General features: G+C 43.9%; 1 protein-coding gene across 1 annotated transcript in view; it reads right to left on the reverse strand.

Moving 5' to 3' along the window:
- The window catches only part of PTN (pleiotrophin), a 94672-nt gene that overhangs the window by 16592 nt on the left and 54733 nt on the right, over nucleotides 1-23347 (reverse strand). Inside the window, exons 2-4 of the mRNA XM_040415632.1 lie at nucleotides 19727-19824; nucleotides 14158-14331; nucleotides 9724-9885 (exon numbers count right to left, since the gene is read on the reverse strand). Of these exons, the coding sequence (XP_040271566.1) occupies nucleotides 9724-9885; nucleotides 14158-14331; nucleotides 19727-19823 (433 nt within the window). The 5' untranslated portion in view covers nucleotide 19824. The remainder of the gene's footprint in view (nucleotides 1-9723; nucleotides 9886-14157; nucleotides 14332-19726; nucleotides 19825-23347) is intronic.

A 23347-nucleotide genomic window follows, 5' to 3' on the forward strand; every position in this document is an offset into this window, starting at 1 on the left:
ACAACGGATGTCCCCTGACTTCCATCCCTCCTGGTAAGACCACCATGGCTGCCATAGGACCGCCATATCAGGACAGAGAATATGGGGCTCCCTGTTCATGTCTAGGGGAGTTAGCTATGTAATCATGCTCAGTTGCTTCCTTTGACTCTCATAGAAGTGAATGAAGAGAGTCGTATACATGTGACCAACTCTTCATTCATTCTCTGCCTGAATACCCCTGGGACCTCTGTTCTGGAGACAGATGTGGTGTCCGAGAGGTGAGAGCCACATCCATTAGACACATGCCATAAACGACTAAGGTGGAAATATCCCTTTAATATTCAATTATAGATTTATACACAAAGATTTATAGCTCCTAAGCTCCCCCATAGAATTGGATGTAGGCAACCATAGTTTTTCTCTTATCTTTAAGCCTATGTACTTCCCAACATTTCCACCCTGGGACTAATACTGTAAATGCCTGTTTTTCAGATATTCCGAATAAGCCCCCATAAACTGCCAGTAACAATAGACCTATCGCAGTGTCCATCAAATTGTCCCATAAATACCAATGTCTCCATAGGAACCAGCCACACATTTCTGATAAATGTCAACTACAAAGTCACACAAAGTCAACCACAAGGTTCCCATAACTATCAGTCACAATGTATCCATAAGCGCCTGACTCACAAGTATTAGATACTGCCTTACTACAGTATCAGTCCCAGTGCCATCCAGGTTCATTACATAACTATGCAGCTTCATGATGTCCAGTGCTTGAAGTTCATAAATGTTCTACCAGGGTTTTTTCAGAGTCAAGAGGATATAGACACTTCGGTGAGTACTTTTAATAAAGACAAACTTGGGATTCCTGAGAAGGTCCCACTTCTATTATTAATGACATTGTAGACCCCAACCCTTATATTTTTTACAAAAGGGTGGAGTACCCCCTTAAATATCAAGACAGAGAAATGTGTTAGATACAATATTTTCAGAATTCTGCCTGCTTTCTTACAGGACACAATTCAGTTGTTTACAAATGTAGAAAAGTACATCTAATCTGTTTTCAACCAATCTAGAGACATTTGTGGCAGTGATCCAATATGACAATCTTCCCAGACTGGGATTCATTACTGGCTGAGAAGCAGTGCACAAAGCTCAATATAATCATGTGAACGGATATTTGCATTTTGGTTCAATGTGTTCAAAAGCAAGTGCAGAGGAAGCCACTGGCCAGATCTTACAGTGACCACCTCCGTATGTGACCTCATGTCATCTCCTCAGTTGATTTGTTTAGGTAAAAAAGATACTTTCTTATTCAAGTCTTTTTTAAATGTTTCCAACTGATGGAACTGATTCTGAAAGCCAAATCCTAACTACTGTCAACCAAGGTAAAGGCAGACAACTAAGGCTACTTTCACACTCGTGTTTGGTGCGAATCCGTTATGGTTCTGCACAAACGCTTCCGTTCAGATAATATAACCGCATGCATCCGTTCAGAACGGATTCATTTGTATTATCTTTAACAAATCCGAAACGGATCCTTCTTGAACACTATTGAAAGTCAATGGTGGACGGATCCGTTTTCTATTGTGTCAGTGAAAACTGATCCGTACCCATTGACTTACATTGTGTGCCAGGACGGATCTGTTTGCCTCCGCATCGTCAGGCGGACACCAAAAGGCTGCAGGCAGCGTTTTGGTGTCCGCTTCCAGAGCGGAATGGAGGCGAAACGGAGGCAAACTGATGTATTCTGAGCGGATCCGTATCCATTCAGAATGCATTGGGGCTAAACTGATCCGTTTTGAACCGCTTGTGAGAGCCCTGAACGGATCTCACAAACGAAAACCAAAACGCCAGTGTGAAAGTAGCCTTATCAGGAAAATCTTAAAGGGGTTGTCTCACTTCAGTAAGTGGCATGTATCATGTAGAGAAAGTTAATACAGAACACTTACTAATGTAATGTTATTTTCCATATTGCTTCCTTTGCTGGCTGGATTCATTTTTCCATCACATTATACACTTCTCTGTTCCATGGTTACAGACCACCCTGCAATCCATCAGTGGTGGTCGTGCTTTCACAATATAGGAAAAAGCACTAGCCTAAATGCGCTCCCATGGTCCCGGCCACCAGAGAGACTGACTCTTTATCCTATAGTGTGCAAGAACGACCACCACTGATGGATTGCAGGGTGGTCTGTAACCATGGAAACGAACAGTGTATAATATGATAGAAAAATGAATCCAGCCAGCAATCGAAGAAATATGGACAATCACAATACGTTAGTAAGTGGCTTTGTATTAACTTTCTCTACATGATAAATGCCACTTACCTAAATGAGACAACCCTTTTAACTTCTGGTTTCCTGCTATGCATGCATTTAGCACACACACTCTAGAGCAGGCATGCTCAACCTGCGGCCCTCCAGCTGTTGCAAAAGTACAACTCCCATCATTCCCTGACAGCCTACAGCTATTATCCTACAGAAGGGCATCGTGGGAGTTGTAGTTTTACAACAGCTGGAGGGCCGCAGGTTGAGCATCCCTGCTCTAGAGGAACAGGGCGTACCAACCCATATTTATCCTCATGGGAAAGTAATTTGTATCCTCCTGTATGTCCTCTAGGACAATAGACATTCTCCCTGCATCCAATTTTATGTAAGAAGTGGTGCATAATGTAATGCTTGAATAATATTAAACTGAACTATTTCTTATACAATCACCACCCATCTCCTCTGGCCTTGTTTATCTCTATGCCTCCTCCATAAAACGCTGCTAAAGATACCATTTCTGTCTTAACTAAACGACCAGGAGTGCAGTGATATAGGTGAGTCCATATAATGATTAGCTGCAGAGTTATAAAACTCACCTGACCGACAATAAAGCCAGGCAGATCAGCAAGCGATTGTCGGGAGGGAAGCGTTACCTCCCAGCAATCGCTTGCTAGCTAGCGGAGGAGACAGCTGCTATCCATGCAGCGATTTCCTCCGCAGCATGGGACGAAGCGATACATATACCATCACTCGTCCCCATATTGTCTAGTATGATCTGCCAATGGCAAGTGCTGATTTTTAAGCATGCCTAAAAATCTGAATTGCCCAATGAATGAGCATTGGCGGCAGTATTACAGTGCAAGATGATCGCTAACGAGCGTTCGCATGTTTATCGGCCGAAATATCTGCCAGTGTAATTTCTGTGTATTTCTATGTGGCACAGCTTCACACTGCTCTCCTCCTTCCTCTAAGAGCAGATAGAAACCTATCATAAGTAGGAGGCAGGGAGAACAGGCTGTAGCTGCATCACGTACTGTAGGATACACTGAGATTCTGCAGTGCGAGTTAGGGGACAGTTCTATTTCACCGCTCTATCACTGTTGCCCTTAGGCCTCATGCACACGACCGTTGTTTGTCTTCGCGTCCGCCGATTTTAGCGTTTCAGATGCGGACCCATTAATTTCTATGGAGACGTTAAAAATGCAGATAGTGCACGGTTTGCCATCCGTGTCCGTGATCCGTGGTTCCAGTCCGTCCAAAAAATATAACCTGTCCTATTCTTGTCTGCGGAAAACGGTTCGCGGACCCATTCAAGTCAATGGAACTGCTAAAAAACACGGAGGCACACAAGATTGTCACCCGCGTCCGCGTCCGTTTTATTCCTATCATTTGCATAGCAAACCTGTCTTAGACTTTTTTTTACCTTCCTTTGTGTCTGGTGATCCTCCAAAAATAAAGGAAGACACACGGAAACAAAAACGGAAACGGATCACGGAACAACGGAACCCCATTTTGCGGAACGGAACACAACAACGGTCGTGTGCATGAGGCATTAGTGTTATGAGACCCTGGTCCCTCTGTCTCTGCAAAGGCCGAGGTATGATGGGAAATGTAGGTTGCATTAGCGAAACCATATCTGAGAGAAAGAAGAATCAAGTTGACTGACAACCCATAAATGACACATCAAATAAAAGAAGCATACACAAGAGCATCTACATTATTTTTTTAACAATAGCCTATGATGCACTACTGTATATAGGAAAACTCTTATACATTAGTTTAATATTGCTGACCTATCCTCAGGAATCAGATCAGTGATGCCCAAATTCCGGCACCCCTGCTTTTCAGCTCTTTTAAGAGATTTTCTCTCCCCCAGACTGACACCCAGAGGGTTGGTTTTATCCCTCCTTGATTACAGTAGGCCTTACCTGCAATGACCTCAGGTAAAAGACAATACCCAAACTGGAAGGGTGTGGACTGGCAGATCCCACTACCAAACCTATACACCAGTTCAGATAAAATCCAGCCCAGAACAAAACATAAAACAGAAATCTGCCTCAGAAAACTACGCTTTGCTGAAACCCCTCAGCTTTCTGGACTTTATTTAACTCACCCAGCTGAGGTATCTGGGTAGGATATGAACCCCTTCCAGCACTTATACTGTACACATCACCACACCGCTATACAGTGTATGGAGCGGTGCTTGGTAACCTGAGAGAAGGCCTCCAGTGCTTTCTTGAATAGCTGATCGGTGGGGTTCCCGGGTGTCAGATCCTGAACAATTACGGTAGGTACTCATGAACTATCCATCGGATAGGTCAATCTGTTAAAACCCTTTTAAGTTGATAAATGCTGCACTGACACAGATGTTGTCATGCAGAAATCCAGAAGGACCGGCCTTCTGCTGACAGTTGTGTGACAGTCACAACAATTTGCATGTCATAATGCGATCGCATTCATTAGCTGCGATGTAGTAGTGATGTCGTGATCTTATGTTGCACAACATTGCAGTCTTATGTTGTGTAGCTAGTCGCTCTGTATCCCTAGTCTTAAAAAAGCAACTGAGCTTTGGTTAATAATTCCTTCTGTATAAGCCTCAAATGTGTTAATATTTTCTCACCTGACCCTAGATGTCATAGATAAGCCCTGCCAAGCCTCTGGGGCAGAGACAGGAGATGCTCAGAGGACTTCATTACACAGTGAAGTCAGATCGATGGGAGAGAAAATGAGTTTGCCTGCTCAGTGTGGCAGGAGCTGACGTGGAGAGCCGACAGGGGTCACAGAACTATAGTCAGTCCTGTCTGCTGTGCTGCAGAGCATGCTGGGAGACCACCTCCACCAACCACACCAGAAAATGTATTTAGAAATATATACACACAAAGGGGGACATTTATCAATTGAGGTTGTTTTTGTGTCAGTTTTTAGTCTGCCTTTCCTTTGGTGCAGCTTAATAATGCAGTATATTAGGCGTGAGTGCAATGTGATTTACACCAATCTGTGTAAAAGTAGACCAGGGGGTTGTCTGGCATGGCTGCAACTTTTTGGGGACTTTTGTAAAATAGTAAATGTGCCATATTCCAAGTTTAATTTCACTTTTAGCCATTAAACATAGAACACTTTGAAAGGTGTCGAGGCTCACCAAATATCACATAATTTAATCAAACCTCGCAAAAAAACACTGAATATGTGATTTAATAAATGTCCTCAAAAATGTTTCCCCATTAAAACTGGTTAATCATCCCCAATTTAGAGATGATAGCTAGATAGATTTCTGGTTTTTAGATTCATCAGTGGAAGAAATACCTATCATCCCTGCGGGATTGCACCCATATTCATAGTTTCTAATTGTGCTGCTGTCTTTTTTGCAATTAGATAGATAGATAGATAGATAGATAGATAGATAGATAGATAGATAGATAGAGAGATAAATAGACAGATAGGAGATAGATGATTGATAGATAGATAGATAAATGATAGATAGATAGATAGATAGATAGATAGATAGATAGATAGATATGAGATAAATAGATAGATAGATAGATAATGAGATAGATAGATATATAGATAGATAATGAGTGTAAAAAGGAATCATCGTGAATGATAGGTACGTGTCACCGAGGATCCTGGCCTCGTGGATTAAGAGCCGGTTTTTATGTGTCAGCAGCAGTTGCTATTTGACACCTTAATACTTAGTATGGCTTACTGGGAGTAGTCAAAGTCCTGGGTGGGTGACTACTCCCCATGTTCCAGGCTGGGTTTTGCCAGGCCGAAAAACCAGCCAGCACTGCCAGGTGAGGAGGATTATCTCAGTCTGACAGTGGAGCTTAGGAGGTGTGTGCTGGGATCTAAAGCTTGTGCCGTGCTGGAGGGCTGAGACCCATCTGTAAGGGAAACGGGCCCCCTAAAAGCCTGCTATGGACTGCTGGAGGCAGAACTGCCAACAAAGTGATTTTTGTTATGTGGACTGCCAAGACTGCAAAGTGATGTTTTGTTTTTGCTTTATGTGTGAAAAAACACGGAAGTTTGATTTAAAAACTGGTAATTTGCCTCTGTACTGCGTCCGCACACCCTGTCTACCAGAGCGAATCCCCACATGAGATAGATAGATAGGTCGTGGGCACTTTAAAATTTTGTATATACTTATAAGGCTACTTTCACACTGGCATCTTGGTTTCCGTTTCAGGGATCTCACAAGCAGTGATGGTCAGTTCGCAGTGTTCGCCAGCGAACATATGCGGGCTGCTATCTTTAGTAAGGTAGGCTCACCCGTCTGGCGATGCATAGGTAAGCCCTTACCTGTGCCTGTGCTGGGAGCCGGTCTGAAATCAAATGCAGTCACCGGGGCCTTCATCGGGCTGTTCTCGGAACTGCCTGCTCCCGGTGACTGCATTTGATTTCAGACCGACTCCCGCCACAGGCACAGGTAAGGGCTTACCTGTGCATCGCCGGATGGGTGAGTCTATCTTACTAAAGATGGCAGCCCGCATGTGTTCGCTGGCGAACACTGCGAACTGACCATCACTGCTCACAAGCGGTCCAAAACGGATCAGTTTTGCCCTTAATGCATTCTAAATAGATAAGGATCTGCTCAGAATGCATCAGTTTGGCTCAGTTTGGCTCTATTCTGCCTCCATTCCGCTTTGGAGGCGGACACCAAAACGCTGCTTGCAGCGTTTTGGTGTCCGTCTGACGAAACTGTGCCAAACGGACCCGTCCTGACACACAATGTAAGTCAATGGGGATGGATCCGTTTTTACTGACACAATATGGTACAATAGAAAACGGATCAGTCCCCCATTGACTTTCAGTGGTGTTCAAGACGGATCCGTTTTGGCTATGTTAAAGATAATACTAACGGATCCGTTATGAACGGATGCATGCGGTTGCAATTTATGAACGGTTGCGTTTGTGCAGATCCATGACGGATCCGCACCAAACGCGAGTGTGAAAGTAGCCTTAACTGTATTTCTGTATGTAGCTGCAATTCCTATTAACAGGCTGTTATAGGTCATTACATCCATTCGCCCCTAGGTGGTGCTGGCATCACTTATATATATAGACTGTGATAATGGTAGAGAAGAGTTGAGCGCAGTGTAGTTAGGAGCAGTACAAGTCTAGTCCACCATGTAGCTGCCATATTAGCCCCTTGGCTCTGGCCAAGCCATGGGAGCACCAAAAACAAGAACAGGATTACACAGCACAGACCAGTGAGTCTACGTCTGGATATAGAGAAAGTCTAGTGGAGGTTAGAGCTGAATTAGCAAATGGACTTCACAAGCACCAGTGACCAGGAGGAACCTAAAAGTACCTGGACACTGCCCGATGAATAATGCGCAAAATTATCCTTTACAACATGCCTCTATGGACATAGTGGACCTTAACTCTTCAGTGAGCATCCTTTCCAAAGAATGGAGCAGAAGACAGATGCCTGCCGTTAGGGAGCCGCCCTGTGGATTGCTACTGACCAGTAAGAGATATTACATTCAGTACCTGTGTGCTAAAGTGTGGACAAAGTATAGATAGATATAAAGGGAAAGAAAACTCCTCAAATTACAATTGCCTAAGCCGGTTACCAGGAATACAGCTGAACCAATATTAATTTTATTGCTTTACCATATCTATGAACTGTACTGAATGCCTGAAGACAAAGAATTGATCAAGTAAAGTTGAACAGTTTTACTACACTTGACTCCTCATCCTTTTCACCACAAACCTAAAGGTGCTGGCGTCACGAACAACCGAGGTCCCAGCCTCAAAAGCACCCTAAACACCTATACCATCAAGGACACTACCATCTGGTTGGTGATCCCTGTAATAGAGAGTGCCCCGGAGGATTTAGTGCTGTCTTCCCCATCACTGCACGCCGGCCCAAGGAGGCTCTGCTAACCGTGAGTAAACTACTACCCTCATCGGCCCACCGTGCCTCACGTGTTGCCCCTGCGGACCCGGTTGCTGCAGATAGATAGATAGATAGATAGATAGATAGATAGATAATGAGATAGATAAATGATAGATAGATAGATAGATAATGAGATAATTGTCCTGTCACCACGTTGAGCATAAGATGATAAAAATGGACTGTAAAACATTCTATTCTTGCTTACTCAAGTTTCCTGACATCTATAATTTGCTGACAAAGCAGTTTTCTGTTTGACCAGTGCAACTGTTCCAGTGGGGTCTGTTGATGCACACCACCCTTCTCCAACACTGATTTTTTGAGATGAGACCTTGTCCAACTGGCAGAAGAAATCTAGGGGAATATCATGCGCAAGGCAGGCCTGTCAGCTTACATATATATATCTGCATGAAGTCATCCATGACACTCACTTACCTTTGGGGCTTGTTTATTCTAGTGGTTTGTAAGCCAACCACCACTAACTTTCTCAGTAGTATCCACATACTATACTACAGGTGAAACTCGAAAAATTTGAATATCATGCAAAGTTCATTTATTTCAGTAATGCAAATTAAAAGGTGAAACTAACATATCTGATAGACTCATTACATGCAAAGCGAGAGATTTCAAGCCTTTATTTGTTATAATTTGGATGATTATGGCTTATAGCTTATGAAACCCCAAAGTCACAATTTTGAGGTCCTCTTTGCTCAGAGGATATGGATTAATTAGCTGACTAGAGTGTGACACTTTGAGCCTAGAATAATGAACCTTTTCACAAAATTCTAATTTTAAGCTGCATTAATGCAATTCCTTTTAATTTGCATTACTGAAATAAATGGACTTTTGCACGATATTCTAATTTTTCAAGTTTCTCCAATATACTATACTGTACTGTCATAGTCCCAGAATTGAGCCAATAAGGGGAAGCCAAAAACAATAGCCACAGATGGATAAAAACATGGAGGATCTTGCCAGGTGAATAATTCATTAGAAGCAATAATTAGTCAGCACAGCACTTTTTAAGGTGAAAAATTCATTTCCATACTTTATTGCTCCGTTACAATGAACACCACTACGTTGTCATGTATCACAGCAACATTTCAGGTAAAAACCCTTCATCTGGCTTAGCAAAGACAGACTCTTGTCAGCACCTTAAAAGGTTGGTGTGCTAAGTGAATGTTCCACTGCGGATTAGAGGAATACCATCCAGTGTCGGACTGGGGTACCTAGGGCCCACCAGTTAAATTTATTTTGGGGGCCCACCGTACGGATACATTCAAATATAATAAATAATTTAACAAGTTTTTTACATGAACATAGGCTGGTTGAGGTGCTGTACATTGAATATATGTATGTAGTGCAGTAAGTCTACTGTATTATGTGCCACTTGTGCAGGGGGCGGGAGACTAGGGGCCCACCTTGCTCAGGGGCCCACCGGGGGATTCACCTGTACCCCTGAGGTCCGGTCCGAGCCTGATACCATCTTAGTCTTGGCACTAAAGAAGCTTGACATAAAAGTTTGTCAGCAATTTTGACCATGCTGAACTTGCCTTAACATCACATCTTTCTCACCTTGAGGTTTCGGTTTGGTAATCTTTCCACATGGCTTGGACAATGTCACTGTTTTCTGGCACTCTGCATTGTGTAGGGCTCTCTTGAGGCTGCCGTTCCGTGTCTTCACTCCTGATACTGGATCACACTCTCCCCAGTCCTGAAACTGGTATTTGCACTCAGCTGGTGGGTGACACAGAATAAGTGTGAGCTGATCCAAAATCATCAACAAGGATCAAGAGCAAAAACAAAGTTGTAGCCACCAGATGGTGATGCATAAAAATAGTGCTAAGCGACATCTCCGAGCCAGGAATTTAAAGGGTCACTTCCATTTTTTTTTTTTTATCACATATTACCAAATTACCAACCTATATGCGAATACCCTCTCTCTCTCTGTCTCTCGTCTCTCTGTAGCATGAACTATAATTGGAGTATTCAAAAACCGAATATAATGCAATAAATCTGTGTATACCCACACACCTGAATAAGAATGTATGGTAAATACCATAATGCCTCTTTCACACGGGCGAGTATTCCGCTCGGGTGCAATGCGTGAGGTGAACGCATTGCACCCGCACTGAATCCTGACCCATTCATTTTAATGGGGCTGTGTACATGAGCGATGTTTTTCATGCATCACTTGTGAGTTGCCTGAAAATCGCAGCATGTTCTATATTCTGCGTTTTTCATGCAATGCAGGCCCCATAGAAATTAATGGGGCTGCGTGAAATTCGCATAGCATCCGCAAGCAAGTGCGGATGCAATTTTCACGGATGGTTGCTAAGGAGATGAGGGATGAGTGACCCGGGACCCTATTTACTTTATTATTTTCTATTATAACATGGTTATAATGGAAAATAATAGCATTCTTTAATACAGAATGCAAAGTCAAATGTCATTTGAGGGTTAAAAAATTATAAAAACATTACTCACCTCATCCACTTGATCGCGTAGCCGGGATCCTCTTCTTTGTTCTTCTTGAAGAACCCACAAAAGGACCTTCGCTGATGTCATCGCGCTCACCACCATTCTGTATTACTTGCTATGAAAAATCCTGCACTTCACCCTCCAGTGCCTGTTGTGCCATGTGCTTCCTTTGGAAGTGTTTCCTCCCAAAGGAAGATGTGGCAAAGCACATATCAGATGGCGATTTGGAAGACATTTCATGCTGCCTGGAGATATCTCACTTGGATCAGTATAGGTTTTTGTAATGACTAGTGGTGCTATTCAAAACTGGAGGTGCACGCACAGCCCTCTATAGGTACCTTTACACAAGGCGATCGGAACAATTGAGTGACAAACGAGTTGTTTCTTAGTGAATGTTTCAACAATGAACCTTTAGACTTGCAGTGACCCGGAACGGGTTTGCTGACGACACTTTTAGTGCAATGGCCGGGTCAGGTGGATAATATTCTGTATTTGTCGTGACGCCAGTTGCAGCATGTGCAGGGTACTATCCAAGGGCCCTTCCAAGGTGTTATAACGCACGTCCCAGATTAGGAATGCAAGAGTGATGTAATGGCCTAACATGTCTCTGTAGGATAGTGATAATTGTGTCACGGTGTCTCCTACCTGGGTACGGACGGACTCCTGGCTCCTGGATCACTTGCAATAAATTTGAGTGTAGTGATAGTATGAGTAATAGAGGAACTTTGCGGAATAAATGATGTCCAGACCTTTAGATGGAGTTCAAACGTTTCTTTACTTGAGGTAACTTTCAGCCAAGCAGTATACAGCTTTGGTCTCTTGGTCCCAGCAGGTTTTGGCAATCATTGGCAGGAATGAGCACTTCTGCTTTAAATGTGGAGCTTGCAGGATAAAACGTCTGCTTGGTAGCTCTGTAACTGTGGCAGGATTAGCTTCTGCACTTATCTGGTACCTTCTGCTTTGTGGGGACAGACTATCTGAGGAGGAATTGGCTTCTCCTAGGCACTGGACTTATCTCACAGACGGGTTCGCAGGGGATGCTTTCTTCCTGAAACTCTGGAGGTTGTCTGTGGTTTCTGCTTTTCTCATCCAGCTAAGCTGAAGGTGCTCAGACTGGGAATATGGCCAAGTCTCAGCCGAGACTAGGTCCTTGCTGTCTTCCCTAAGAAGGGGTTCTCCTGGACACTGACACACAGACTTCCCCTAGCAGGGGGGAGGCTACACTCCTCTCTAACTTCCTTCTCCTCCCAGACTGCAGGATGTGGGACCAGCCCTCCTCTCCACAGAGGAGGAGCTAAGCTGGAATAATCCATTCCAGCTCATATACACTGAACTGTAACTTGAACCTGCCAATGTGTTGCTGCCACATACTGGTGACCAGGAAAATGACAGGAACAATTTAACATGGTTTATATGCAAATTTGTGGAGGACATGAGCAAAATCATATCTGATGACAGTATAAAGGCTCTTAGGAGATAGTAGCGGGGTCAAGGTGTGTAGTAACACAACTCTGGGGTGTTACAGACTCGACGATTATCATTCACAAAATCATAATTTCGATCGCTTATTCCATTGTTTGTAAAAAAGACAGTTGCATTTACACAAATATGCTCAATAATCGTGCAGTTTTGCTCAATTTAACAATAATTTATATGATAATCGGCTTGTGTAAAGGTACCTTTACTTACTGTGGCTGGTGCAATTACATTTCTGGTATCTGGCACATATTGTTTTTCAGATGTGTCAATATGCACTGAATTTTTGCATTATATTCAGGTATTGAAAGCTATCTAGCCATGGTTTGACTTACTTCGTACTGTCCTTTGTATACCGATGTCACACCTTTTATGGTCTCTACCTACTCATTGTTTTTAAGGACTTGTCTGCATATTAAGGGCTCTTTCACACTTGCGTTGTTCTGTTCCGGCATAGAGTTCTGTCGTCGGGGCTCTATGCCAGAAGAATCCTGATCAGGATTATCCCCATGCATTCTGAATGGAGAGAAATACGTTCAGTATGCATCAGGATGTCTTCAGTTCCGGACCGGAACGTTTTTTGGCCGGAGAAAATACCGCAGCATGCTGCGCTTTTTGCTCCGGTCAAAAATCCTGAACACTTGCCGCAAGGCCGGAATTAATGCCCATTGAAAGGCATTAATCCGGATCCGGCCTTAAGCTAAACGTCGTTTCGGCGCATTACCGGATCCGACATTTAGCTTTTTCTGAATGGTTACCATGGCTGCCATGACGCTAAAGTCCTGTTTACCATGGTAAAGTGTAGTGGGGAGCGGGGGAGCAGTGCGGGGGAGCAGTGACGTCAGGGCGCCCCACGCGCATGGATCACGTGATCGCATGGATCATGTCATCCATGCGCATGGGGCGCTCTGATGTCATTCTGGAGCGCCCCAGGAGCCGCACGGACGGTAAGTATACTGCTCCCCCGCTCCCCACTACTACTATGGCAACCAGGACTTTAATAGCGTCCTGGCTGCCATAGTAACACTGAACGCATTTTGAAGACGGATCAGTCTTCAAATGCTTTCAGTTCACTTGCGGTGTTACGGATCCGGCGGGCACTTCCGGCAAATGGAGTACACGACGGATCCGGACAACGCAAGTGTGAAAGAGGCCTAATAAAGAGATCCATTTGGTTTAAATTTTAATGTAGGCGTTTTTCATGGTTTGAATTTTTTCATTTTGGGGTCTTTGTCTGTCTTCTCAATGCTTATCTAGGTCTATCAAGATAACAATAGAGGTGTCTTTCTATTCGTCAAACCTGTCCTCCACCGGTTATGCCAAAAAGACTAGCTTGCAGATAATCTCCTTGTACCGCAGCATTAAAAAACTGAGATAACTTTGCTCTCCCATTGGGAACATTTCTAAAGTTTTCCATTTAGGCAGGGTTCCGAATCTCCTTAAAGAGATCAGTCCTGTATGGAGATTTATTGGCAATGCTCTATTAGAAATGAATATGCAAAGAGGAAGTGGTTCACTATGAGTCAGGATCTGACTTTCTAACATGCCTGGGATTTGACAAGTAAATATAGCCAAGCCAGATATCCATCAGTAGACAGCTGTTTCAGGATGCTTGCCCCTCATCAGTACAGAGTAGGATTCTGGCTGTCTCAGTGTGATGCCTTTGATGTGGCTTAGGCAGGATGCTTAATCTCCTTTAAGAGACCAGTACTGTATGGAGACTTGCTGAAAGTACTCCATGGTATGGAGACTAATTGGAATTGCTCCAGCCAGCCAGAATCCTACTCTGTGCTGATGATGGGCAAACATTCCAAAACAGCTGTCTACAGATGGATATCTGGCTTGGCTATATTCCCTTGTCAAATCCAAAGGGAGCTACTTCCAATAGGTGGTGCTGACAATATGGTTCTCCTTTGGGGATACCTCTTTGAATATTTGTTTCACCACTGAGTGTTACGCTTTGCAACAGCTAGAGAGCCATAGGTTAGAGACTTCTGCACTACAGGTATGCAATACTAAACTGCAGTGGAGTTAACCCTTATCACTTCTCACCTCCAAACTGCTTCTTCCAGTTGCATGGAATCTTACACTTCTGGGTCTTCATCGTCTGTTTGCACTCCTTTCCTGATCTGGTGCCTTCCCGGGTTCCAATCCCACAGTCTCCACTTGTGGCAACACATACACTCCACTGCCACTCCCCACAGTCGGACTTCTTAGCCTTCTTTTCTGGAATATCAAGCATATTATTAGTGGTCAATAATAACACTAGTAGGGTACGACCACACGATCAGGCTTTCTGATGCAGTTTTTGAAGCCAAAATCAAGAGTGGACCTTAAAAAGAGAGAAACAACTAAGGACAGGTATTACTACTTATCTTTTTTTCTAAAACCACTCCTGGTTTTGACATCAAAAACTGCATTAAAGGACCTGAACGTGTGGCAGCACCCTTAAGGGAATAGGTCATCAATATCAGATAGGCGGGAATCTGACTCCTGGCTGAACGCTGAATTCTCTTCAAACAGGTGATCGGCAGAGGTGCTGGGAGCCAGACCCCCTGCCGATCTGATATTGATAACCTATCCTGAGGATAGGTCATTGATATAGGAAACTAGCCAACTCCTTTAAAGTGATACTTTTTCCTATTTAGCATTGTGGTATACTCTTTTAGTCCTAAAGGTCAGTAGGCCAGTGCTCTACAAAGAAGGAAGGAAGACCAATGTCAAAAAGTAAAAATTAGGGCCTTTTGGGAGCTACAATACACCAGCACACTCCATTTGACAGGACTGATGCCCCATTTATGTTTTACATTTTACAGCACCTGGTCGGCGAGTGATGTGTCCAAAGCTTCATTCCAGGGATGAGTAGGGGGTTCCAAGGGTTAAGTTATGGTATATCCTACCCCTTTAATATGTGTACATCTTAAAGGGGCTCTCCATGATAAAATACAATTTTTACATCATTTTTAATCATTTTTACAAGTTGCTTCAGAACACTGAGCCAAAGAGCTTCCTTATCCTCCTCTCCTATTTGTCAGGAATTATGATCCTGAATACAGCTGATAGAATCTTCAGCTGAATCTAAGAATGGCAGAGACAGCTAAGGTACAGAGAGGTGGTGGGGATGTGGCTGAAGATCAGCAGTCTCCATTACCACAGTCTGTCCTGTTCCTCCTCTGTGTACTTCATGTCTCCTCATGAACTCCATTCCTACAGAGATTCAGCTGAAGATCTTATTATCTGTATCCAGAATCATAATCCCTGACAAGTGTGGCAAAGGGGAAGATGAGGCAGCTCTTTAGCTCAGTGTTCTGAAATAAGGCTACTTTTACATTAGCGTTTTCAATTCCGCTATTGAGATCCATCATAGGATCTCAATAGCGGAAGGAAATGCTTCAGTTTTGTCCCCATTTATTGTCAATGGGGACAAAACTGAACTGAACGAAACGGAATGCACCAAAATGCATTCCGTTACATTTGGTTGCGTCCCCGTCGCGGACAGAAAAATGCTGCAAGCAGCGTTTTTCTGTCCGCGAAGTGTCGTGGAGCAAGACAGATCAGTCCTACACACAATGTAAGTCAATGGGGATGGATCTGTTTTCTGTGACACAATAGAAAACTGATCCGTCCCACATTGACTTTCAATGGTGTTCAAGATGGATCTGTCATGGCTATAGAAGACATAATACAACCTGATCCGTTCATGACGGATGCATGCGGATGTATTATTGTAACGGAAGCATTTTTGCAGATCCATGACGGATCCCCAAAAAACGCTAATGTGAAAGTAGCCTAACTTGTCCTACTGTAAGATTAGGATAGACTTTGTGTGTACTAATAGGATGGCGGCCATTTTATTTTCCCTGATGATTGCTCCCCAAACAAATCGAGCCATTATAACTGATGAAAGGTATCTGAGAATTTAAAGGGGTATTCCGGTAAAGTAACTTAATTTTTGAAAAACTGCATTAAGGCTGCAAGTTGTGCCTGTGACCCAACCAGAACTCATACTTATACACAGGAGCGGATTAAGTGCATGATAGGCCCGGCGCTGTCTAACCAACTTCGCCCCCCCCCCCCCTCCATTTTAGTTTTGTTTTTTTTGTATGAAGAGGCTGCGGTGCTTCATGAGCGCCACAGTCTCTTCTTAGGCCATATGACATCTTCAGACCAAAAAAAATACCCCAAATTGGGTCCTAAACTGAAAAATTTGGTCGCCAAATTTAAAATACATATAATTATAATAAAAAAGACATGGAGGAGAATACAGCAACACATACCTCTTACATCCAGTGACATCTCCTGTCATGTAGACCTTCTCTTTCCTCTTCTCCTCCATTTGACCCAGACCACCATGGCAAATTCTTTCAGCTGCATCTCGTCTCTACAGTTTGTAACACAGACACGTTAGATTTCTCAATTTTTCCATCAACCTCCCCATCCTGGTGTCCCCACAGTGTTATCCTGCTGCCACTCCCAATACTGTGCCCGTTTTGCTCCCCAATGTCCAAGGTACTATACTGCTTAAAAAATAGTGACCCTAATAGACATAATTGGAGTCATTTATCAAACTGGTGTAAAGTAGAACTGCATTTCCAAAAGAGCTGTCAAATATGAAAGGTGGAATCTGATTGGCTGCTATGGGCAACTAAGCCAGTTCTACTTTACACCAGTTTGATAAATTACCCCAAATGTTCCTATAGTGTCCACAGCAGCTATAATGTCCCCTAGAGTGCCCCGAGTAATAATAACACCCCCTATTGTGCTCCAGGCAATAATCCCTGTATAGTGTCCCCAAAAATAATAGAATTGCCCCTACAGTGCCTCCCCAATAGCAACACCACCATATAGTAATTTCCCCCACACTGCCCCCACATTGTAATTTCCCCCCACACTGCCCCCACATAGTAATTTCCCCCTACACTGCCCCCACATAGTAATTTCCCCCTACACTGCCCCCACATAGTAATTTCCCCCCACACTGCCCCCACATAGTAATTTCCCCCCACACTGCCCCCACATAGTAATTTCCCCCTACACTGCCCCCACATAGTAATTTCCCCCTACACTGCCCCCACATAGTAATTTCCCCCTACACTGCCCCCACATAGTAATTTCTCCCCACACTGCCCCCACATAGTAATTTTCCCCCACACTGCCCCCACATAGTAATTTCCCCCTACACTGCCCTCACATAGTAATTTCCCCCTACACTGCCCCCACATAGTAATTTTCCCCCACACTGCCCCCACATAGTAATTTTCCCCCACACTGCCCCCACATAGTATTTTCCCCCACACTGCCCCCACATAGTAATTTCCCCCTACACTGCCCTCACATAGTAATTTCCCCCTACACTGCCCTCACATAGTAATTTCCCCCTACACTGCCCCCACATAGTAATTTCCCCCCACACTGCCCCCACACTGCCCCCACATAGTAATTTCCACCACACTGCCCCCACATAGTAATTTCCCCCCACATAGTAATTTCCCCCCACACTGCACCCACATAGTAATTTCCCCCCACACTGCACCCACATAGTAATTTCCCCCACACTGCCCCCACATAGTAATTTCCCCCTACACTGCCCTCACATAGTAATTTCCCGCTACACTGCCCTCACATAGTAATTTCCCCCTACACTGCCCTCACATAGTAATTTCCCCCTACACTGCCCCCACATAGTAATTTCCCCCCACATAGTAATTTCCCCCCACACTGCCCCCACATAGTAATTTCCACCACACTGCCTTCACATAGTAATTTCCCCCCACACTGCACCCACATAGTAATTTCCACCACACTGCCCCCACATAGCAATTTCCCTCTACACTGCCCTCACATAGTAATTTCCCCCTACACTGCCCTCACATAGTAATTTCCCCCTACACTGCCCCCACATAGTAATTTCCCCCTACACTGCCCTCACATAGTAATTTCCCCCTACACTGCCCCCACATAGTAATTTCCCCCCACATAGTAATTTCCCCCCACACTGCCCCCACATAGTAATTTCCACCACACTGCCCCCACATAGTAATTTCCCCCCACACTGCCCCCACATAGCAATTTCCCCCACACAATAGTTTCCCCCACACTGCCCCCACATAGTAATTTCCACCACATAGTAATTTGCCCCCACATAATAATTTCCACCACACTGCCCCCACATAGAAATTACCCCACACTGCCCCACATAGAAATTACCCCACACTGCCCCCACACAATAGTTTCCCCCACATAGTAATTTGTCCCCACATAGAAATTACCCCACACTGCCCCCACATAGCAATTTCCCCCACACAATAGTTTCCACCACACTGCCCCATATAGTAATTTGCCCCCACATAGTAGTCCCTCCCATAATAATTTAGCCCCAGACAGCCCCACATTCCCCCTCCCATGTACTCGAGGTCTCTTCCCTAATATGTCCTCCTCTGTGTGTCGTCCCCCACATGTCCCCCAAAGTAGGCACATGAAATAAAAAAAATAAAAATGGGAAAAAAATGAAAAGCTAAATACTCACCGTCCAGGGCCAGGCACTTGATCGCAGATGAACTGACGAAGGCGGGATGAGGCAGGCGTGCACACGTCAATGTGCTGTGTCCCGGCACAGGCGCGTGATGACGTCATCACGCACGCCTGCGCCGGGATTTCACTACCGCATAGGCCTCAGGCCTACTAGGCCTGAAGCCTATGGTGGTGATAGACGACGGGACAGGGAGCTATGCGCTCCCGTGCCCCGCCACAGTATGTGGGCGTTCGGGTCGCTGCTGGACCCGGGGCTGCCGACCCAAACGTCCCTATTGTAATCCGCCACTGCTTATACATATAACCAGAGCTTCAATTTACCTTGCAATCCATTTGTCTAGCTCATGTGTGAGCCTGCAACACTGAGAGTATCATGGTGCCTGATCTTCCCTCACAAAACTACAATCCCCACAATCCCTAGCTTTCCTACTGTGAGTGTTGATGATTATTGATTGGCTGCCTGATACAGTCCGGTCACGCCCCCTCTACTCAGTAATCACCAGCACACTAACACGCCCTTTGTTTCACAAGACATTTAGGTAGAGAATTGATAGCAACACACTGAGCATGCTCGACCTAACAAGGGCTCAGAACTAGAGGTCGATGCCATGGTAATTTATGAGAAAACACAGTGGGTAGCATAACTACTGAACAGTAAATATGTGAAATTTACATTATATTAGGTAATTATTGAGGATGAATTAGTCTAAAACATAAGTGATATTTATGGTAACCGGAATACCCCTTTAAGAAAGGGGTCCCATACTACATGGGAATTGCACCCTGTAGGCTATAATCACATAAGACTTTCAAATATGACCTAGTTAAGCAGAAATCTTGGGGTAGTAAAGAGCTTTCTTCCTTGTTACCATTATTATATTGTCCTAGGAATGTACAAGCACTTGTCAAGGAAGCACTTATTGTTAGACAGGTTGAAAGGACACCAGGACCATAGCTCCCCATTGTCAGCAAACTCTGCCCCCAACACTACACAGAAATAAAATTAATATGGATTGAATATTAAAAAGATGCCTCCCAATAAGTCAGATGATAATTCATAATCAGATCAATCCCGACATGACCGTATTACCTTGCTTGTCTTTCTTTACTGTGTCCGTCCCAAGCACTGTGAGTACCAAGAGGAACGCCAGCAGCGCCAGCGTGAATATTCCATGGTGATGATGCATCCTGGAAACAGAATATAATGCTATAGTAATTTATCATATCTATAGGACTATAGATCTCACAAAATAAAACATATATTTACTCTTGAACAGTGATGGCCAGTTCGCCGTGTTTGCCCGCGAACACATTCGGGCTGCCATCTTTTTTCACAAGTCCGGCGATGCACAGGTAAGTCCTTACAGGCAAGTCCGGTGACCGCATTTGTTTCAGACCGGCTCCCGTCACAGGCACAGGTAAGGACTTACCTGTGCATCGCCGGACTTGTGAGTTAAGATGGCAGCCCGCATGTGTTCGCGGGCGAACACGGCGAACTGGCCATCACTGCTCTTGAATGCTATAGAGTATTTCACTAGAGACAAGAAGTTACACCTACAGTCAACCATTTTGAAGGACACTTGGCCACCCACTTAAATGCATGTAAGCATGGGCATTTCCTGCTCTCCCTCCACCCCCTTGATGTTAGCTTTTGTACTGTAGGTTGCTCCCCACTAGAGTGTTCGGTGACACACAATTGGAAGACATGTATACAATGAGGTAGGAACTCCCACATAATACTTCGCATGTCGTCCTGACAACTACATTTTATAATCTCTTCTAGGTTTAAATTTTTTTCAAAAGAAAGTATGTAAAGGGGGATCATAGAATGATCTTTTTGGCCCTGAGTGGTATATGTGGAAGGGATCAGGCAGGTACAGTTGTAACTTAAAGGGAACCTGTCACTGGGATTTTGTGTATAGAGCTGAGGACATGGGTTGCTAGATGGCCGCTAGCACATCCGCAATACCCAGTCCCCATAGCTCTGTGTGCTTTTATTGTGTAAAAAAAACGATTTGATACACATGCGGCGATGCCCATAATGCTATTTTTTTATTTATTTTTTTGGGGGGGGGGGTGATTTTAGTTTTTATGATTTTTTTATATTTCAAAACTTTTTTTTTTTTTTTTACTTTTTGTTAAGTCCCCCAAGTGGACCACAACTTACAATCATCAGATATAAATTGATCCATTATTCTGTATAGAAATCACTATATCACAGTTCAGTGCTGCCATCTAGTGGCCTGAACTGGGATATACTAACAATGAGCCTGGAAGCCTAGTACAGGCTGTGGCTCATTTTTAGAACAGGGTGCTTTCCCTGATCTCCTCTCGGGGAAAGCGCGCCTAAAGAGGAATCCAGCGCTTCCAGTTTTTAACACTCTCAGATGCTGTGAGTAAGGGGAACTCATTGCTGTGAGGGGAGGGGGCATGTGGCTTATTCTGGGGCCATGAGGGTGAAGAACTGTGTGAGGAGCTTAACGGGGTGTAAATCTGTGAGGGAGCGCCGGAATACAAGATTACAAGATTTTGGGCCCCCACTTTTGATTTTGCCCAGGGCCACATTTTGTCATAAATGGCATATCCGACATCAATACAAGTACATGACTTAAAGGTATAGCAACAGTTATGTAACAGTCCAGTAGTTCAAGTAGGTGGAGTGACCACTGCAGCAGGGTAACCCATATCAAAATGTCCCACCATGAGACTTCATGCACCTAGCTCTGCCTGTGCATTATGCCTTACAGTCATAGGTGTAGATATAAGGGGTGCAAAGATAAGTCTCACCCATTCCCTGGTGCCTAAGGTGGCCCATCCGACGTGGGAATACACCAGTAACTTGCACATAGTAGGTGAAAGGGCTCTGTTCCACATTTTGCACTGGGGTCCAAGTGTCTTAAGTTACACCTCTGCTTACAGTCATGTGCTACTTCACGTCAAATCCCATCCATTCCTTGAATTTTTACAGCACCAGTGCTTGGCATCATTACATTTCAGACCATAAATAGAGCCATTGAAGGGAACGCATCAAGCTTGTACTCCAGTTTTCTGGAATGTAAAAGTCGCGAATGACGGCACATGTGCAGCTTTGTGCCAAAATTTGAGTCTCTGCAACATTTTCCACCACCCTCGCCACTGTTACAAAATGTGAGCAGGGACGGGTGGGCTGCAGGCAGGACCTGTGCGGCTCAACCTATGTAATAATATGTTCACCAGAAAACCGGCACACATTACTCCAGCTTTCTGACTGCCATAGATTTCATGTTCTGCCACACAGACATCTTAAAAGCAATATTACAAGTTGTATTGTTTTTATTTATAGATTTATAAAATAGTAAATCATACAATTTTCAAATATACATGTATTAAAAACTCTGCTTACATACTTTTTTTTTTATAGCCTAAGTATCTGTCCTATGTAATGGCCTAACTGAAACATGGCATCAGTCACTTCACATCCTACAGTCCCTGACATTCAGTAATCAGCAGTGTAAGGGCTTATTCAGACGGCCGTATGTTTTTTGCTCTCCGCAAAAATGCAGATCCGGTTTTTTCAGCATGTCCGCAAAAAAAATATATTGCATTCCACATTTTTGCGTACCCATTGGGCCAGATTTATCATTACTCTGACAGCTCACTCCACTTTAACATATAGCTAAAGTCAGTTTTAGCCAAGTCAGATTTATGATCGGCCCTTTAAGACTGTAATAAATGTGGTTTGACGGTAGCAGTTTATCCGTCAGTAAGCAGCTTTACAAAAGTCGCACATCTTTACGAAAAAGTCGCACGTTTTTATGAAAAAGTCGCATGTTCTATTAAAAAGTCTCATAAGATAAGCATGGTCCTCACTGGAGTGAAATTGCGACTTTTTTGCGACTTTTTTGCGACTTTTTAAATAGTCCCAATAGTAAATCTGTCCAGAGATTCATTTACATAAGAAAACACGCCCACTTTCAGAAAACTGGCGAGCATAGTGCAGAGCAGAAAAAAGTCGCAAATTTGTGCGCAGTTTTAGCGTTTGGGACTTTTTTGGGGACTTTTTCACTCCATTATTCTGACCTGAGCTAATGATAAATCTGGCCCATAGACTTTAATGGGGCTATGTCCTGATTTTCAATGAAATGTATATCACATGTTTGATTTGTTTGGCGGGGCTGTGGAACGGAAGAAAAGATGCGGATAGCATGGACAGTCCTGCATGCACGACTTTTGTCTCTGTAGGCTCCGTTCAGCCCAGTTATGTGCCGAATCCTTTGTTTTCATTCTCCTACTCATATAACGGAGCAGGAGAATGTAAAGACTGAAAGCTGATGTGAACTCAGCCTTACATGACATACATGTACTGGATAAATAGGACTAGTGGTGGAATCATGATTTTTATTGAGTTTATTACAGTCACTACATCACTGTGTGTGTATACACATGGCTGTCTCTAGGTGACTTGTAGGGCTGCCTGTCTCTAGGTGATATTGTCATGTTGTTAATAAAGTTTAGTGTAAAAGAAAAATCACAACAGACACACTGACAGACATGATGCAGTGCTGCTGCTGGCAGTAATACTGTATATACTGTTTATGTTCTGCTCCCCCAATACACTACTATTCAACTGTAAGATACCTGGGCAGTTAACTGAAAGCCAGGTCATATGTGAGGGTCACATGACTGACGCCACTGGGTTGTGACATATTTTTTTTCTCTAGGGAGATGCTGC

This window comes from Bufo bufo, chromosome 1, assembly GCF_905171765.1.
Source record: "Bufo bufo chromosome 1, aBufBuf1.1, whole genome shotgun sequence".
NCBI lineage: Eukaryota > Metazoa > Chordata > Amphibia > Anura > Bufonidae > Bufo > Bufo bufo.